This window comes from Athene cunicularia (genome assembly GCF_003259725.1).
Source record: "Athene cunicularia isolate RWA chromosome 1 unlocalized genomic scaffold, athCun1 chr1_part1, whole genome shotgun sequence".
In the NCBI taxonomy this organism is placed as follows: domain Eukaryota; kingdom Metazoa; phylum Chordata; class Aves; order Strigiformes; family Strigidae; genus Athene; species Athene cunicularia.
In genome coordinates this window covers 101,372,564-101,391,290 of record NW_020799091.1, presented here as the reverse complement: position 1 = coordinate 101,391,290, position 18,727 = coordinate 101,372,564, and the positions used below count along the sequence as shown (strand labels likewise).

At 43.7% G+C, this 18,727-nt stretch overlaps 1 protein-coding gene across 1 annotated transcript in view; it reads right to left on the bottom strand.

Annotated features, from left to right (window-relative positions):
* Positions 1 to 18,727, bottom strand: part of CYYR1 (cysteine and tyrosine rich 1) — a 126,043-nt gene that overhangs the window by 37,712 nt on the left and 69,604 nt on the right. The window contains exon 2 of the mRNA XM_026846685.1: positions 16,670 to 16,775. Coding sequence (XP_026702486.1) covers positions 16,670 to 16,775 — 106 coding nt within the window. The remainder of the gene's footprint in view (positions 1 to 16,669; positions 16,776 to 18,727) is intronic.

Sequence of the window (18,727 nt, the reverse complement as noted above, 5' to 3'; positions counted from 1 at the left end):
ATTTCTCATTGTATTGTCACTGAATTCCTGAAACATCACTTAATTAGTATGCTGAAATTTTTACTGTCTTTTTTAATGTGCTAACATCACAGGAGAACACATCTTGTTTTCAGATAAGTTATGCCACAGAAAACAAGAAAAAAAGAATCCCTGCACTGCCTTGCTAGTTGTTTGTCCTGGCCAGGAGGTACTGCCTCTGCAAGGAGAAAGCACACACAATTCTCTGGCCCTTGTGCCTCTGGTTTGAGCTATCCAACTAGTATTTTGCCTGGCACCAGCTGTGATGAATTTTTGTTGTAATCAATAACAGCTGGAATGAGACTGGCAACATATTTCATGTGAGCTGCTGAAGATTTTTGGTCATCAAAGGCCCAAGCCACTTACAGGTCTGAAATACCAAGACCAGAGAGGGGCTTTTACACTACTATACATAAAATGCATTAAGGGGCCAAATTTCAATCTATACAGAGATGTACATGCCCTTACACATTGAAAACATCTCCATGGAAGACATATATAAATGTTATAAACCTACTGCTCTGTGAAATACATATAATTGAAAGCTGCTCCATGAAGTATACAGAAGAGGAATAAATTAAGGTCACAGAAATCCCCTTAAATCTGTCATCTGAGAACTTCCGAAGTGCATTAATTTAAAATGTATCTTTCTCACACACACACACATTTACGACCAGGGATTTTGCATTTACATCCAAGGTCCTGACTGGCACTGGAAAATTTTTCAGTGCTAGTACTAATCCCTGAAGAACCTCACTGAAAACAACCCTCATTACACGATAATTCTTTGCTGCCTCCACTTTCTGACATGTCAGACACTTCTTAATCCTTTTAACTTCTTAATGAAGGAGTAGTTACACAATGGCATCATCCTGTGGAAGGTCACCAATCTGTCCCTTGAGAGCACTTCCCTGGCATGTGGCAGAGAGAAAAGGGCTGGGATCCTGCTCACAGGGATGGACAGCTCTGGGGCAAACATGTTCTGGGAGGATGGAGCTCCCAGCCTGGGAGAAGCAGCAGGCGGCATTTAGGGCTGAGGAGTAACACCACTGCAGTGCACAATCTCCTCTGAAGAGATGTCTTGCTTGCAGCTCAGCGCCCTGGGTAGCGATAGCGACAGCTCCTACCCAGAGGCTACAGCCCAACCTGCCCCAGGATGGCTGATCCATACCTCCATGCATCCCTACAGCATGAGAGGCACAGCACCCCCCACCACCACCACCCTCCCACCCCCCTGAGAACAACAGCTATGACGCTGAGCCTACATGAAGAACAGAAAGGAGAGCTTTTCCCTCTGAACCACTACGGTCCTGTAGTTGACAAGCTGCACTTTCTAGCCTAAACTGGTTTAATTTTGGCTCCTGGGCCTGTTTGGAGCTGCCACAGCAGAAGAGCAAACACCTGGTGAGGGTAGCTCTTCCAAGTGACATGCTCACAGCTGAGGCTTTTTGTGTTGCTGCAGTCAACATTAGGGCTTTCCAAGTTCACCGGCAGGCCAGGCAGGTGGGACAGAGACAATAAGTAAAATCAGCTACTTTCTGGGGAAGCAGCAGCTAAAAACACAAGACTAAAACAGGACTGGAAACACTTGGCTACAAAACAGGGGTCAGTTCAAAGTTCAGCCTCAAGCAACTTCTTAAACAGGTCAGAGCACAAAACCCAGAGCTGAAGATCTAAATTCACAGGGGCAGAAACCTCCAATCCCTGTTTTATAGCATAGGCACCTGGACAGAAAGGTTTGTGTTGCTCTTGCAAAGCCAATATGAGGATTTTGAAGACAAAACCAAGGAAAAAGTTACTTCTCACACCTGAGTGTGGCCAGTGGAGCACAGGGTACCCTTAGTGTGCAGAGCTGCTACAACACTCGCCTGAATGGACCAGAGACAGCCCAAAAGATTTTGCTTGCCAGTTTTGGAGGAAAATCTCAAAGCTCTTCTCATGATGGACTATAATTTCAGACAGTGTATGTCAGTATAAATCAAGTGACTCGAGGGATTTTCAGTCTCACCTCTGTTCCTGGCAAGATCATGAAGCAGATCCTCCTGGAAACTATGCTAGGGTGCATGGAAAATAAGGAGGTGATTGGTGACAGCCAATATGGCTTCACTAAGGGCAAACCATGCCTGACAATTTGGTGGCCTTCTACAACAGGGTTACAGCATTTGTGGATAAGGGTAAAGCAACTGATGTCAGCTACCTGGACTTGTGCAAAGCATATGACACTGTCCCACATGACATCCTTGTCCCAGAATTAGAGAGACACGGATCTGATGGATGGACCACTTGGTGGATAAAAAATTGGCTCAATGGTTGCATTCAAAGAGTTGTGGTCAATGGCTTGATGTCCAAGTGGAAGCAGTGACGAGTAGTGTTCCTTAGGGATCAGTGTTGGGACCAGCGCTGTTTAACACCTTTGTTGGTAACACGGACAGTGGGACTGAGCACACCCTCAGCAAGTCTGCCAACGACACCAAGCTGTGTGATGCAGTCAACAGGGTGGAGGGAAGGGATGTGCCATCCAGAGGGACTTGGACAGCCTTGAGAGGTGGGACCCTGCAAACTTCACGGAGTTCAACAAAGCCAAGTGCCAGGTCCTGTACATGGGCTGGGGCAATCCCAAGCACAAATACAGACTGACCAAAGAGTGGATTAAGATCAGACCTGCAGTGAATTTGGGAGTTTTAGTGGATGGAAAACTGATTATGAGCCAGCAATGTGCACTCACAGCCCAGAAAGCCAACTGTATCTTGGGCTGCATCAAGAGAAGTGTGGCCAGCAAGTCAAGGGAGGGGATTCTCCCCCCCTACTCTGCTCTGGTGAGACCCCACCTGCAGTGCTGTGCCTAGCATAAGAAAGACATGGACCTGCTCGAGCGGGTGCAGAGGAGACCACAAGGATGATGGGGGGGCTGGAGCACCTCCCTTATGAGGACAGGATGAGAAAGTTGGGGTTATTCAGCCTGTAGAAAAGAAAGCTCTGGAAAGACCTTATAGCAGCCTTCCAGTACTTAAAGAGGGCCTACAGGAAAGATGGGTAGGGACTCTTTTAACAGGGAGTTTAGAGATAGGACGAGGGGTTTTAAACTGAGAGAGGGTAGATTTAGATTAGATATAAGGAAGAAATTCTTTACTGTGAGGGTGGTGAGGCACTGGAACAGATTGCCCAGAGAAGCTGTGGCTGTCCCCTCCCTGGCAGTGTTCAAGGCCAGGTTGGACGGGGCTTTGAGCAACCTGGTCTAGTGGAAGGTGTCCCTGCCCATGGCAGGGGGGTTGGAGCTAGATGATCTTTAAGGTCCCTTCCAATCCAAACCATTTTATGATTCTATGATTTTGCTCAGTTAATTAACAGTTTGTACCTCCTGACACAAGTTGAGGAAAAAATGAGAGTGATAAAAATATAGCAACAGCTGTAGCAATAGTACTGGTGGGCTATGAAGGAGCTGTTAGTTCTGGCACTTATTAAAACCATTCAATGCAAGTGACAGGTAACAGGAATAAATCAGCTGACTTGCTTCACATATCCACATATCCTGTGCTTTTTGTGAGCACAGCAAGTATTCAGCCTGGAAGAACAACAGCATCTCATTACAAAGCTCTATCAGCAACTGCAACATACATTAAATTACTGACACATAACAAAGCCAAAGTGCAAGCCCTGACTTGAGTTGTAGCTCCGTCAGATTTAAACAACGGCTGCTAACTGGTAACTTACTTTCCAGTTACCAGTCTCATAGAGAAGTAATTGCTTTCATATTAGCTAAAAGAGGTACTGCGTTTTCCCTCAATGCGAGGGTTGTAACCCAATGGGGTGGCCTTGGGACCCCACTGGGAAAGTGCAAGAGGGCACGGGTGCAGCAGGAATACATTCTCACCACCGACAGGGTCTCCATGCCCTCCCCATCGGGGTCCCAGCCTCTCCTGGGGGGGTCGCTCCAGCCATCCCCTATTTGCCAGGCAAAGGCTGAGCACCAGGCTGGACCAATGCACCCACAACTGTGCCCTCCCCGAAGCATGGCACCATGGACAGGACAGGGAGGACAAAATGCTGGTATCCACCTGGGACAGGCAGGGGTGTCAAGCCTCCACCAAGCACACACACTCGGGGGAAGACCTTCTAGCTACCAATTTAATTTCCTTCAATTATGGAGCACAAATGCCATCAAAAATTCTTTAAACCCCAGTATACAACGAGGCATAGCAACAGAGTACCAAGCAGTAGTTTTCCATCTTTGACACAGCCCTGCTCTCCCCCATGCAGTCTGGGCAGCTAGAAGCTCTTCAGAAAGAGTCCCCATGATTTTCTGGGTGAGCCAGCAAGCCTCCTCCCTGGGGAGCAACCTCCCCATGCTTTAAGCAACAAGAACTCCCAAGTAATGCAACTTCTTCATGGAAGAGATGAGTCAACCTTTAATGAGAATCTAACCTAGTTGTTGCAAGTTCCCAGGGTTATTTGGGATTGTAAGTACCTCTGTGATGACAACAAATCTCTGGAAGGAAAATAAGCCAGAAGTATACAGAAACTTAACTGCTGCTGTCTCAAAGGTACCTGACAGATTTCAAATGACATAGAGATAAGCTATAGGCGTTATTCTTCTGGACTCCTAAAAATATCTGATAGTCTAGTGGCCACTCTAAGAGAGCCCAGGGCTTCTCTCTGACAATCACAACAGCCTCCCTGCAGCCCCCTACCACCCACCTGCCCAAGTGGGATGCCCCAGCAATGCTTCCCAGCCCTTCAGAGGGGATAGCAGGGCTCTTCAGATGGCTACTGGGGCATCCTTCTGCGTAACTACTCACAGATACGCAGAATAAAACCTCCCTTGTAGGAGATAAAAAAAGACCTTCCCTCCTTTAAACAAGGATTCACGGCCCAAAAACCAAAACAAAGTTGCTTTGTAACTTGCTAAATCGGAGTGATGTAAACTGGGGCTGTTTCCCTAGCAGTGCATGGGCCAGTTCACATGCAGAGGTGACTGTCCCCACTGGATAAACAATACCGACCACTGTCTGCTGTGCAAACGCCAGTCTGGAGGTCAGCTTGTAAGCAGCTGCTCTCAGCCCGTGACTGCAGAGGAATACGGGAGAGAGACCCTGTACCTATCTGCTTGCTGACAGCTTCAAAATATCTGACCAGCACAGGCCCAAAATAGAACAAATTCTTACTTCTGCGGCTAAAGTGAAAAGACCTTCCTTCATCAAATCCATCGCCTGCTAGCACAGGCACCCACGCCATAGAGGCCATTTCATTCTCACCTACTTCAAGAAAGGATGACTGGGGAGGTGTGTGAGGAGCAAGCAGGAAAAATTTCCTCTCTTGATTTTAATGCAAAAGAAATTATGCTAGAAGATAGCGACCACGTAAGCTTACCAAATACAAACGTTAAATACCATAGCTTCCCTCCTCATCTCAGCACGTTACCTTAATGTAGCATACTATTTGAAGCATACAGCAGACATGTCACTATGTTTACAGCACCCCTGTCATGTAAGTCTTTTGAAAGTATTATTGTCAAGCTGGTATTTTATTACATTTCTGGAAATATGCTAATTCAATCATTAAGTTTTGTTCAACAATCGTGAAGGCTCAGGAACAATGATGCATTGTGCTTTACTTCAAATTTAAATATTGTCGAAAATGGAGAATAAGGGCCATAACTTTTCATACATCCCCCATCCCCTTGAAGCTATATTCTTTCCCTCTCCACTGGAATTTAGTATCAAATTATCCCTGCAAGGAGCCACTGGAGGAAAGCAATGCGAGGTAAGCAGATTGGCGATCCTGTCATCCATTTTCATAATTTCAGTTTATGTAAATAGGCCATCTATTTCCAAGCCAAACACAGGGTTACTGCCATGGACTGAACAAACAATATTAGCCTTCAGCCATGTAAATATATTAGCTATCATCGGACAAAGCCGTATCAAGGTCTTTGGGGACTAGGACCACGCAGAATAGCAAGTGGTTGGCACACTGCAGTGTGGGAGAAGCTGTGCCCCAGAGCAGAGATGTCAGCAAACAGAAAGTCTGACAAAAATAACTCCTCTTAAAAAAATGCAACGTCTGCACATGGCAAAATAGGTTTGTGGAAATATTACTAAGATTAATTAACACCAAGGCTGGTCACTCACAGCTGAGCACTTATGTGCTGGACATGGCACACAAGGACTCCTCACATGCAAGGCCATTCTCCATCCCAGGAGGTTTTCATCTGAATATGCTTATCCATGACATATTCAATGCCTATATTCAGACATCAAACCCCGGCTCTAAGTAATTAAAATTCTGCCCATAACCCATATAATTCATCTTTATTTGTGGTAGTTTATACTGCTTTTAGAACTGAGGAACTCTCCACCAGCAGGAGCACACTCTACACGGATGGCAGACAGGCAATGCCCAGACACTGTTGCCTTGCCTGACAGGATATTGTGAGCATGACTGAAACAACTGACAATCATAAATATTTGGGAACCCTCCGAAGATAATATCCTACACAAGTGGAAAGCAAAGATGTTTACAAAGAAGCTGTATTCTTTATAGAAAATATTGCACTAACAAAATTCTTGTTACTATTCCAGGAAAATCTCAAAGATTCCAAGAGATACACTTCAACAAGGTCTTGTACAAAACACTCTTAAGAGTTGCTTTAGTCCCAACAATGAAAAATGAAGTGTTAAATTTATGCTGGCTGCTTATTTTCTCTCCTCCTGGTTTACATTTCCAAAGCAGCAGATGAGGAGAGGCCCAAAAGCTCAGGGACTTGAAGGATTTGATCCAAACAAAAGAATGAAGAGCTGCTGTCATGTACTGTTTAAACACCATCATATTACAAGTGCTACTTATACATAAGTAATTAATTTGGGGTCTCTCCACTGCTTGTATTCTATTTCTGAATTCTCCTCAGTCTGCTATCAGAATATTTCTGCTTCTCTTTTTCTCCGCAGATCTACTGCAGAGGCACCGTGACAGAGGAATAAATGCTCTGCAGTGCTTCTCCCTCCTCCCTGTTCACCATGGCAGCTGAAGTCTCAGAGGCCAGCCAACCTGGCGCACTTCTGGCATGGGGGTCTCACAGGTTCACGGTGCCTTGAACTCCAAACACCAAGTGCTGCCGACAGGCACTGCCCATGTGGTGCTTCCACAACACAGATACCGAAGAGGATTGTAATACCAGACGCTACTCTAGGTGGTTTTAGTGGTGTAGGAAAATGGCAAAGTAGAATTTCAGGAGAAAATACATTCTAAGATAAAAATTGTGTGTATACATACACACACGTATATATACATGTGTACATACATACACGCATCATGTAGGAAAGACAATAGGCAACAGCTGCAATCCTCTGCCTTCTCCTTTGACAACCTTCCTGTTCTCTCCCGTTTAAGTTACCTTACCCAGAGGGTTGCAAACTGCTCCTGCGGGGCTCTGACCTCTGCAGTGCAAGGCATCTGCTCGTGAAGCTGGTACCTCCCCTTCCATGGAGGGACATGCCACCCTCCAAGGCTAACTGCTTCCCTCCTGTCCCAAATGAGGATTTATATTCTGTTCCTTTTACTGGGGACGAGGAGGGAGCACCAGTGGGGGAAAAAAGGGGAAAAAGGGGAAAAAGGGGAAAAAGGAAAGGAAATGGAGCACTGCTTACATCCAGGCCTTCTCTTACCCTGCTGTTGGAAGAAAAAAATCAAATGCACAGGCACAACAGGAATAATCAGTAGATAGTATTAGAGACCAAAACTGCAGTTAATGTGATAGGATGAACACACACATTTGGGATTGCATTTTACATGTTATTCCTAGTTCACTAACACTGGTGCCCTATGGGCTGCTCAGCAGCTGGAAATAGCTACAGGGCAGCAGTACCCTAATTATACCTTTATTAGTCATCTTGACCACAGACTGTATGAAGGACTGGGGTAGAGACAGTCTGCACACTCCCTTTACCCTTCAGTTGCAGCAGAGAAAGTCCACAAGGCACCTAAAAATAAGGTTTGCTGAGTCTTGGCTGATGAACAGATGTTTCAACAATAGCTGTAGATCCTTAGTACCTCTTGTGCTTATGCCAAACTGTACCATGAGCCTCAATAAAGAGAGAGAAGCTGGAACATTCAGCATTAAACCAAGCCTCCCTTATGAGCAAAAGGAATAACTCCATTTAATGACAGCAGTAAAAATCTCTTATCTGTGTGGATGAGCCAACAGAGGGAGACACAATGATGAAACATGTCTGCCGAGTTTGTGGTATTAGCGCCTCTCCATCCCATACTAAATACTTATGTATGGAGTAAGTCCCAGGAGAAATCCTGTACTTTACAAAAATAATTCATTACAGGAAAAAAAACAGTTTTTATGACAGCGGAAGTGATTCTGAAAGTAAACGTCGCAACTTTTTTCTTTTTTAAACAGGGAATAATAATTGAGAAAACTTCACTGAATTTCTAAAGTTTATATTAACTGTGGAATTCCTATCTAGTTGTGGTTATAAATTTCAAAGGAACTTGTGGCTGCCCTGTGAATTAATAGTTCATTTCCTTTAATTTTTAATAGCTCAGTCACATACACCGAACTTTGTTTCTGTCCCTTAAAGAGGCGCATTAAGATTAGAATGAGAGTTTACCTTTCCAGGACAATATTATTCAAGTACTGAATTAGTGCTAAGGTTTTCTTTGGGTTGGCTGCAATTACACTATGTGCAGCATCAACATCGAATGGCCCTCTTGCACAGCTTCTGACCCAGAAGTAACTTCATTAATGACCCTGCTCTGAGTTGGTGTGATAATACTTAGTACAGAGCAACCAGTTACAAAATGCAACAGACATCCTCTGAGAATACCATAAACTCAGTGAAATCTCAGAATTAGCCAATAAAATAGAAATTGTCCAGCTGGGGGTAGGGGAGGCACATATGCATTGGATGTGCAGGGAGTGGATGAGTCAGATGAGGTGGGATTTGTCCTGTGTATCTCCTGACACTCCAGGAGCAACACACCTTATTAAGCAGTGCTTGAACTGGGAGCAAAGGAGCATGAAGTGGCAGTGAACGTGGAAGGTACCATGGTGATTAAAAGAAAAAAGAAAGAAAAAAATGTTTTTTTCTAACACTTGGATTCAAAAAGGTACTTCAGCTTACAACTTGTCCCATTAGAGCCAAGTACATGAAATCCCCACTGAAGTAATTAGCTTATTGATTTCAACAAGATGAGGACTCTATCCATTGCATCTACTCACTGTCTTGAAGTTACAAATGCATTTAACTACTCTGCTGAACTGGTGCCTAGCAGACTACCTGAATTATCTCAAAAGCTTTGGATATACAGATGACTGAACAAAGTTACAGGTTCTTATCGGATTGAGAGGTGGACCTCTCCCCCACTTGAAAAAGGGAAAAGTGCGTGAGGGGGTATAAAATAACAGACAGAAGGTAAAATTCTCATGAAGAAAGGACAGTCCTCTTGTGATCAACATAATCTCCAGGATCAGCCTTTACATCAGTCTTACTGAGTGTTAAGAAAACATTTATCTTTCACATGACCGAACCTTATGGGAAAATCCTACAGGCTTCCAAAACAGACCACTGCAAGTGATAAACACAAAACAATCTCTCCTTCTCACTGAAAAATCTTTTCAAAATAAACAGTGCAGTATAAGCAAGTTAATTCCACTGAACTCCTATGAATGTTTATTTCCCCCCCTTCAGAGTTTTCTGTAAGCCACAGAAAGCATTTCAGTGATTTATACCTTAATGCTTCAATTTTCAGGCCAAATTCTAACAATCTTCCAAATGATGAAAAACAGATGATCCACAGGGATGTCAACAACTCAAGTTTGAGCGCAGAACTGTGCTAGCCTTTTTTCTTATGAACAATTGAACTCACATGTTTACAAAGACCCAGTTTTCACTAAACTGGCTACCTACTATAATAAAACCCCTAAACTTCCAAAGACGATCAAACAAAAGAATCTGAACCCATTAGTCCCAAACATTTCAAGACAGTTAAACACCCAAAAAAACCAAGAGGTGGGAGACTTGAAGCATGAGCTATCTTGTGAGAGCCACTGTTTTGCAAGCAAAACAGTTTTTTCACCACTTTGAGCTGCTTGTCACAACACAGGGTCAGAAATAAAAACACAAAGGGCTAAAGAAGAGGCACCCCATGTTTTAATTCTGGTGCTGACAGGGTTTCCTCTGCTGCCGTCATCAAGAGCAGATACTGCTCTGGTCATAAATCTGACTGCACAGTCTCAGCTAAAGGATATGAACTGAGACAATAGGCACGGAACAAAAAACAACTGGAAGTTCACTTTGCAAAGGTCACATTTCAAATACCAGTTCTCTCTCCAGTAGATGTTACAATGAAAACATGGTCCTAGATCTGTCTCTAAGCTGTGGTTAATCAACCTCCTGCACAGAGAGAGTTGGATGCCTCTCTTGCAGAGGTTTTCCCAGGAAGCACAAATAGCATGCTTCCACAGGTACTCCAGATGTTGAAGACCAAGGATTAAAGGCTGAACTGCTATTCACTTCTTAGACAGAATGAAAGTGAAATGGTTTTAGTCTAATTATCAGTCTTGCCTTCTTCAATGTCAGGTTTATAGCCAGCCCCCAGCACTCAGCACAAGCATCCTCAGGCTCTGCTCTGCATGCTCTCCTGATTAGAAGCCACAGCTCAAGCAAAATGTAAAAAATAATTATTGAGCCAGCCTTTTCACACGTCTGGCATCGTATCAGAAGCCACAGACCCAGAAGCATGAAATGGCAACTGCCAGGTAAATTGCAGTTTTACATATTGTCCCAAAGTGCTTCAATCTATGTTGATGAAGAGGAACACAATTTTATTTTAAGCAGAGTACCATACAAGTGTAATGCAGACATAGAACCATCCCCAACCCATATGCTGCTTCGCATATTTACTGTGGGATGCCTGAAAGCATCTAATTTTAATTATTTGGAATCTACAGTGAATGCCAAGCTTCCTGATTTTTTTTTTTTTTAATTCACTATGAACTCCAGAGGATATGTCTCCATATTCCTAACTCTTAAAATGTTAATCCTGTCCTTTGGTGCACTCCTCCTCCATATCCACCCTCCATCTCATATTCTTATATCAAGTCAATCAGCTTAAGCAACATTCTTCCTTTCATGAACAAAAATGCCATTCTCCGAAGTCAGCTGCTTTTCTCAAAAGTACTACTGGATATGAAGTACTTCACGTCAAATGCTACAGTTAAGATAGACTACACATGGCTTTTTCTTCAGCTTTGCAGGCTGAGGCACGCACAGAATTTTTATGCTAAATGTATTCTCTGCCTCTTTTCCTCCTATTCTCTCTGCCTGCCTTCCTTCCTTCCTTCCTGGCCACATTGTGCAACCCCTAGACTTAAAACAAAACAAAACAAAACCACCCAAAAAACTCCCTCCCTCCAACATACATTAAATTCATGTAAATAACACCTGAGACTTCAGCAGTCACTGAACATGCTGTTGCTTCCTCATTATCTCTGGTAAGATTTTTCTACCTACTCTCTTGCAAATCACCATCTACTACCTGTAATGAGATCATTGTTCTCTAAAGTTTTCATTTACTTTTTCCTCCAGTTACTTTTTAAGTCCTTGGAATCATATGTTGTTTTGTTTTTCTAAATAAAAGTTGCCTTAGATTAAGTCATTCTGAAGACATTTACCAAGAAACCTGGTACACTTTGCATTGTAACGTGTAGCATCACTGCATCTTAGCTTTCTTCTGCTGCTTAAATCAGTATTGCACTTTCCTAGCCTTTAAGACTTACCCAGGAAAATGTGGACCAATCACCAGGGCTGAATATTTTATCAGTGAGTTTTCTTAAATACTGTGGGCCAAATCTGTGTGTAAGTGCCTTCACTTCCACTGAACCCCACTGGCCTAACTATTTATTTGAAAGAACAGCTGGACTATTTGTCATCTTTGCTTCATTATTTACCCAGAATCTGGGATTACTTCACATCAACTCACAGCTGCTGGCAATGAAGTGATGTGAAAGAGCAAAGGCAGCATCCAGAACCACCCCCAACAGCACACAACTACTGACATCTCTGCCCAGAGAGCTTCCCACAGCTCAGAAGTCACCTGTGATGCTGAACACAAGGCACAACATGGTGGAAAAGACTAAACTGGAAATTAGCCCACAGAAATTCCCACAGCCACCAGGATAAGCACGAGGGCCAGACAATCTGGGGCCCATTAGAAGCAAATACAAAGAGTACTGTCAGAAACACACACTCAAATTTGGGTTCTGCAGAAGAAACACCTGTTGTACCAACTCCCACCTCTGAGGAGCTGTGAGGCTTGTGGCTGGAGCTGAAGGCAATAACCAGATGTCTCCAACTCCTCTGAGTGACAGAAGGCAAAATGCTGCCTGTTGGTTAGTTAAGGAGATACTGTTGTGGGCAAACCTGGAACATCTGTCACGGAGAAAACATGCTGCTGTTCTCGCAGTCCCTAGCCTGGTAGCAAGCTGCAGAAGCAGATGCAGCATGGGGAAACTGGTAAAAGGTTAGTCACAAATGATTTAAGAGCTTAGAAACTAGCTTCTGAGGAGGAAGGCAGTTTGGGTTTCTTGAGTCGAAGAGCTAGGATGATGATGAAGGCTGAGAAGGGTGACTCCAAGTCTTCTTCTGGTAGGGAGTGAAAAGGTGGGCAGGAAGAAGAGTCTGAGCACTCAAGCATCCCTGCACCTTTTCCTTCATCCCACAGATACAGCTCTTATGTTGCGCAAGTCCAAACATTAATTTGTCCAAGAAAAAAACATTTTTAGAAGGGCTAACTTATTAGATGCTGAGCAAATAAACAGGAGGAAATGCATATGCATCAGAGGAAATAATGACAGGCTGTAGCTATTGAAAACTAGTAGGAAGGGAAATATAGCTGGAACATTAATGCTGTAACAACTGGCTCTGAAAGGCTAAGGATGTGTTATTTTATATTAGAGTTGCTCATGGGATTACAGATCACCCAGTCACAGACCTTGAATGGTTACAGATTATACCTGTAGTCCAACTAAAGATGGAGTTACTGGAATATCTCTTACAGGCCTTGAAATACTGATACTAGAGTGAGCCGGTAACTCTGCATCTGTTCTTCATGTGGGCAAAGAAAAACAGGCTAATCACAGATGCACACAGCCTGGAGGATGTTTGCTGAAAACCTCATCAGACTAAAGAAAAAAAATTCCCTGGTGTCCTAAAAAGATGACAATTTCTTAAAACAGAAAATTCTAAAACCCTACATGGAATATCTCAATGTTGAATCTCATTTTAATGAGTGAAGAGAGTTAACTAATCACCTAAAAGCTACAAGCAACTTAAGTATCAGGGATCATGATCTAGTCACACTGTTTTAAAATCAGTATATACATTATTGCCTGGCGTTTATAGTCTGTTTGCACAATTGCTGGCATACTGGTCTAGAAAGATAAGAGTGAGAGGCGTGAAACAAAACGGAGAACTGTTTAAAAAGAACTTACTGCACACCAAAAAGGCCTTTCCAAAACTGAGAAAGTAATGATTGTGAAAATATCCATCCCAGAGGAGAACAGAAACTTCAGAAAAACATGGAGATTTATAAATAATGGAGAGAGCAGAGAAATTAGTGGTAAACGAATGAAGAAGCATAGGCAACCTCCAAAGAAGCAGAGGAGACAGCACAACACTGAGGACTACTAATGATGTTTAAGACAGTAAAAAAGGCACTTCTGAAAGCACCCATGCAGATCCAGCCCATTGTCTGGTGTAGACAGTAAGGTCAAAAATGGTGACATGGGAAAAGAAGGATATTTAAGGAAGAGCATTACGTGGACACATGGGAAAAGAAGGATATTTAAGGAAGAGCATTACGTGGACACATAGCTCACTGGATTAAAAATGGTTCTTTAAAAGGTTTCAATACACAGTTGTTAACAGAAAGACATAAGGAGGTAAGTTGCTAGTGGCCATTTCCCAATTCCAGGGATTGTGTCGTCTTCTAATGTAATTTGATCAGTTTGTCATTTGGGGGTGAGGCAAAATGAAACTTCTGTGGGAAAAGCTTGCACATAAAAAAATTACCAATATAGTGCCAAATAATGAAAAGAGGTTATTCTTGTGGACCATAGTTAAAGTCACAGTAACATCTTTTGCAATGCAACTAAATGCAAGATAGTAACCCTAGCAAAGAACAGTTTGCAGGCTTAAAGCAGTAGACATGCTTTGAAGACCATGACTTAAGGACTCAGAGATGGAACAAATTGGTAAGTTCATTTATGTCTTCTGTGATCATCACAGACAGCTGCTTCAAAATAGGTACTTGAAAGATACAGGAAAAAAAAAAAATCCTAGCAAGGCTTCTGTCAAAACTGTGTGTTCGGCCCTGCTAGCCACACTTCAAGAAGGAAGTGAAAATACTAGGGGGAGCTCAAAGGAAAGCCAAAGAATTGACCCCTGAGCAGGGCAAAGCAAAACAAAGCAAATCTTACATGTGAGGCTGACATTGTTCACCCAGCAAGAATAAGGCTGAGAGTTGTCATGATGGCTATTTAGGGCCACATTTCAAACTCGCAGATAAGTTAAGAGCTGACAGTAGGAATTTCAACCTTCACTTCCCAGCAAAATTTCCTAGCAATGTTAGTAAATTAACTATAAAACAGTTTACCAAGACAGATGGTCAACTCATTACTGCCTGAAGTTTTCAAAATGAGATTACACATGTTTAAAGAAGACACGCTTTAAACAACTTTTAGGAGGGGAAAAAAAAAAGTATCTATGACTCAAATCATGCAAAATGTCAGGTCAGAGGAGTATAATGACTGGTCTTTGAGTCTATAAATTGAAGTGCTTAACCATAAAAAATTAGAAGAATCTCATATCTCCTTTGAGATATGTTGTGGCAAATGGCACTTGTAAAACCCCTCCAGTACTCAAAACCATCTAGATACACACAAACTCTTCCAATGTGCCTGAGCCACTCGCACTCAGCTCTAATTCAATAGCTGTTTACATTTGTTAAATAAACATACAAAAGACTACATGTCAACCTGACGCTGAATGCATGGATTGAACATTTCAGCAATCACTCCAATGAATCCCCTGGTCGATCTTTCCCAAAGCACAGCTCTGACACTAGGCTAGACAAATGCCAATGATGTTCACGTAGAAGTGGCAGATGAAATCCACTTGCTTTATGGGAAGCCTCCTTCTTATAATGTGATAACCTATGCTATTGTGTCCATTGTTCCTAACCACATGTGAGCTGGAATAAGGGATTCAGAAACAGCACCTCCTTCCATGCATGTAAATGGAAAAACAATTTTGGAAAAGAAAAAAAAAAAAGATCAAAGCAGACATTCCCTAGGTGAGTGGGAAAAAAATCGCTTGTCATTCTCCAACAGTAATCAATCTTAAGTACACGTTTTGGGGTTTGGTTTTTTTTTTCAGAGGAATGAAGGATTCTGGTGTTCTATCATCATTTTATTTACTTTAGCCCAGGAAGTGTCTGATCTGCTTTAAAAACTGTGGATCAATTCTGTATTAAAATACCATCACTCTGCCTACTCCTTCAAAGTGCTATAAAATATGCTGAAGAGAACACTGGCATGTTCCCCAGGTACCACAGCTCAAACAAAACCTGCAACAGAGGAGTCTTTTTAGAAGAAGCAACTACCACCTTCCCACTCACTCCTCCCCAAGCACTGAGCAGTCCATATGACATACCTTTTTCCTTTTCTGGTTTTAGTCAAGAATATAAACCAAAAATACATTACAGACTGAATGCTAAAGGTTAAGTAAATTACTTGTGGCATTGACAAAACAGAAGGTAATATGCCCTATCTTGAAGACCGACATTTTATGTTTTGTTTAGGTTTGTCCTCCCATGTGAGTGTACTACTTGAGGGTTGTAAGCCCAGAGCATACTCAGATCCACTAGCACGCAAGCTTCTCTTCTTCCTCACTGATACAGAGCATCTGTTTAAGATGCACCGGAGCCTATGTTTTTAATCAAGTTTACTCTTGTATTTTTCTCTAGATAGGAAATATTCATAACCACTCCATTTCACCTGCTGTGTGTTTTTTTTTTAAGAACTGTGAAACATGCTATTCATATCACAGTATTAAGGAGTCAGATCACCCTCACCTAGAATCTATCCAATAAATTCCACCAAAAGCCAAAACACCATTTAACAAAAACAAACAAGTCAATGAAAAGGAGAAAAGAAAAAGTACTCAAAGCAAAAAGAATCTCAAATACAAGTAATATGAGTGGTTTTACTCAGGTATTGTAACAAATCATTTCAACAAAACCCACAAGATTTCTATTCACAGTCCTTTTCACCTGAAGAGCTTGAAACAAAGTTCTCACCACCTCTAAAGCTTACTTCCACAAAGTATATTACTGTACACAAGCTAAGGACATAACCCTCAATTTTACCAAGCTTTCTGGTATGCTTAAAAAATATATGCAACATGAGACTTTAGAGGAATACCGATGTTTGTTACCAGCAAGGAAAAAAACAAACCAAACCAAAACCAAAAAAACCCAAACCCTGCCACTGTTTATTGCCAAAACAGTTTCTCCCAACCCAAGTTTACATCAAGTCCATGAGCACAGCACATCAGTTTTTTTTCTAAAGTGCAAATATACTTACGAAAGGACATTTCCAATGTAGGCATAATATGAACAGCAGTAGGGTGTAGTCCCATCACAGCAGTAAGCTTTGCAGTCATTATCACACTGAGCCAGACAATCTTCTGCTGAATAAAAATAACATTCATGCGGTCAAACAGTAGCAACAACAAAACGCTGTACAGCGCAGCTTTAAAGAAAATGCAATCTAACAGCTTTATACAATCACAAGACTTCACTCGAGGCACAACCTGACCCTGTAATCCTAATGGCAGCCCATTCCCACTCATGCTGCATTTCTGTAGGAAGTTCAGATTTAGGTGCTTTGTGTATGCTATTTTGTACCTGGCCATATTAGTTCCTTCTTGTAGTTAAGCATTTAAAATAAAAAAGAGCATTTTGAAACATCAAGACACCACGGATCACCCTTTTCCATCTCAGCAAGGAGACCATAGAGAAACCTGAGGCCAGGCTGCCTGGCTTGCTGAGCTGCAGCAGAGAAGCAAGCTGTCTTGGAACTGGCTACCTGCCCCAGTCCCTGCCTAGCCCCAGCCCTGGGTGAAAATTAGAGCTGCCTGGGGCTCCCTCATCCCCTGCCAGCTGGCAGCAGCTCCCCTTGCTCCGCTTCAGCTCCAGGGCCGTGGCCAGTGTGGCATGGTGGCTCCGAGCATGGGGCCAGTGGTGCCCTCTCTGCCCTGCTGCCAAAGATGCCCCTGCCCAGCTGGGGCCACAAATGTTTCCAGCAGCAATGGTCTGCTGGACTGAGGAACAACGCAAATTGTGAAACAACAGTAAGAGAGCTATTCACAGTTAAGAAGCATGGAAGAATACATATCCTTTCATTGCTGTGAGAAGCTATTTTAAAGGTATTGACCTCTTGTGCTGTCATGACTCTGTATTTTCAAAGCCTTAAGTCAGGTCCCCCCAAGTAAATAACACTGTACAGTTTCTGGGTACTGCCACTGCACTGTAAAAACGTCCTCAGGGATCCCATGCTTCCTCAGTCTCATCCTGGCTCTCCTTTCCCATTGCCAGGGCATCAGCTGCAGCCTGGATGAATCCAAATGGACTCCCTACTCCACACACCATCACCCTTCGTGACCTCTTTGGTCACACACATGCTGGCACAGCAGAGACTTGAAAACAAAGATGGCAAACTATGCTTTTGCATCCCCAATACTCTGCAGCTCCTCTTCCCCAGGCAGCAGATCATGCTAAGGGGTTCCTACTCTCCCACTCCTGTTACTGCCTTTCATCTGTGCTGGCCCAACTTTTGGTGTGCCAGGACCCGGGCAACCCTACCCTCATCTCAGCTGCTGCTGGGTTCCCATTCCCACCGCACCTCTGGCTGCAAGTTCCCACCTCGCACCTAGGCTCCTTCGCACACTGACTGTGTAGTGAGGGGATCATGCTGCTTCCATCCCAAAACCTTCATCTTGTTCATTGGATTTTAGGTCAGCTCTCTGAGCCTGCCCGTGCTTGGTCTCTGCCTGAACACAAGCACCAAGCGAGGGTGAGGGCCAGAGAGGGCTGTGCAGTGCAGCACACGGGTCAGGTTATGCCACTGAGTCTTAAACCAGTGCAATTACCCCTGTATTAATGAAACACACAGACACAAAAGCCGAACACCTGATCCACCAGTCTAAAGGCTAGCCTTCCCAGCGGCAATCTCCAGAGAGGGGAGGCCAGTGACTGGCACGGGTCCAGCTGTGAAGGTGCAGCAACGGGGGGCAACCACCGTGGCCACGTCTGGGACTCCCCATGCCAAGGCATTTCCCCTGTCACCCTTGCAGGCCTCCCCACGCCAGCAGCTTCGGGCTTTTGCACCGTTACCCGTTTTTGGCAGGAGCGCTTGTGCCTCCCCTTCTACCCCCAACGGGCCCGAGAAGCACAGCTACCTGCTCCACCGGCACCGAGCGGAGCTCCCACCCCCGCTTGCCCACCAAACCCGCCGGTACCGAGTGGGGCCCTCGCCCTGCCCGGGGCCAGGGCACCTCAGAGGGTCCCTCCCGAGGAGCGCGGGTGAAGCCTCCCGCAGCCTGCGAGAGACCCGCACGCCGCACACCCTGCCCGAGGGAGG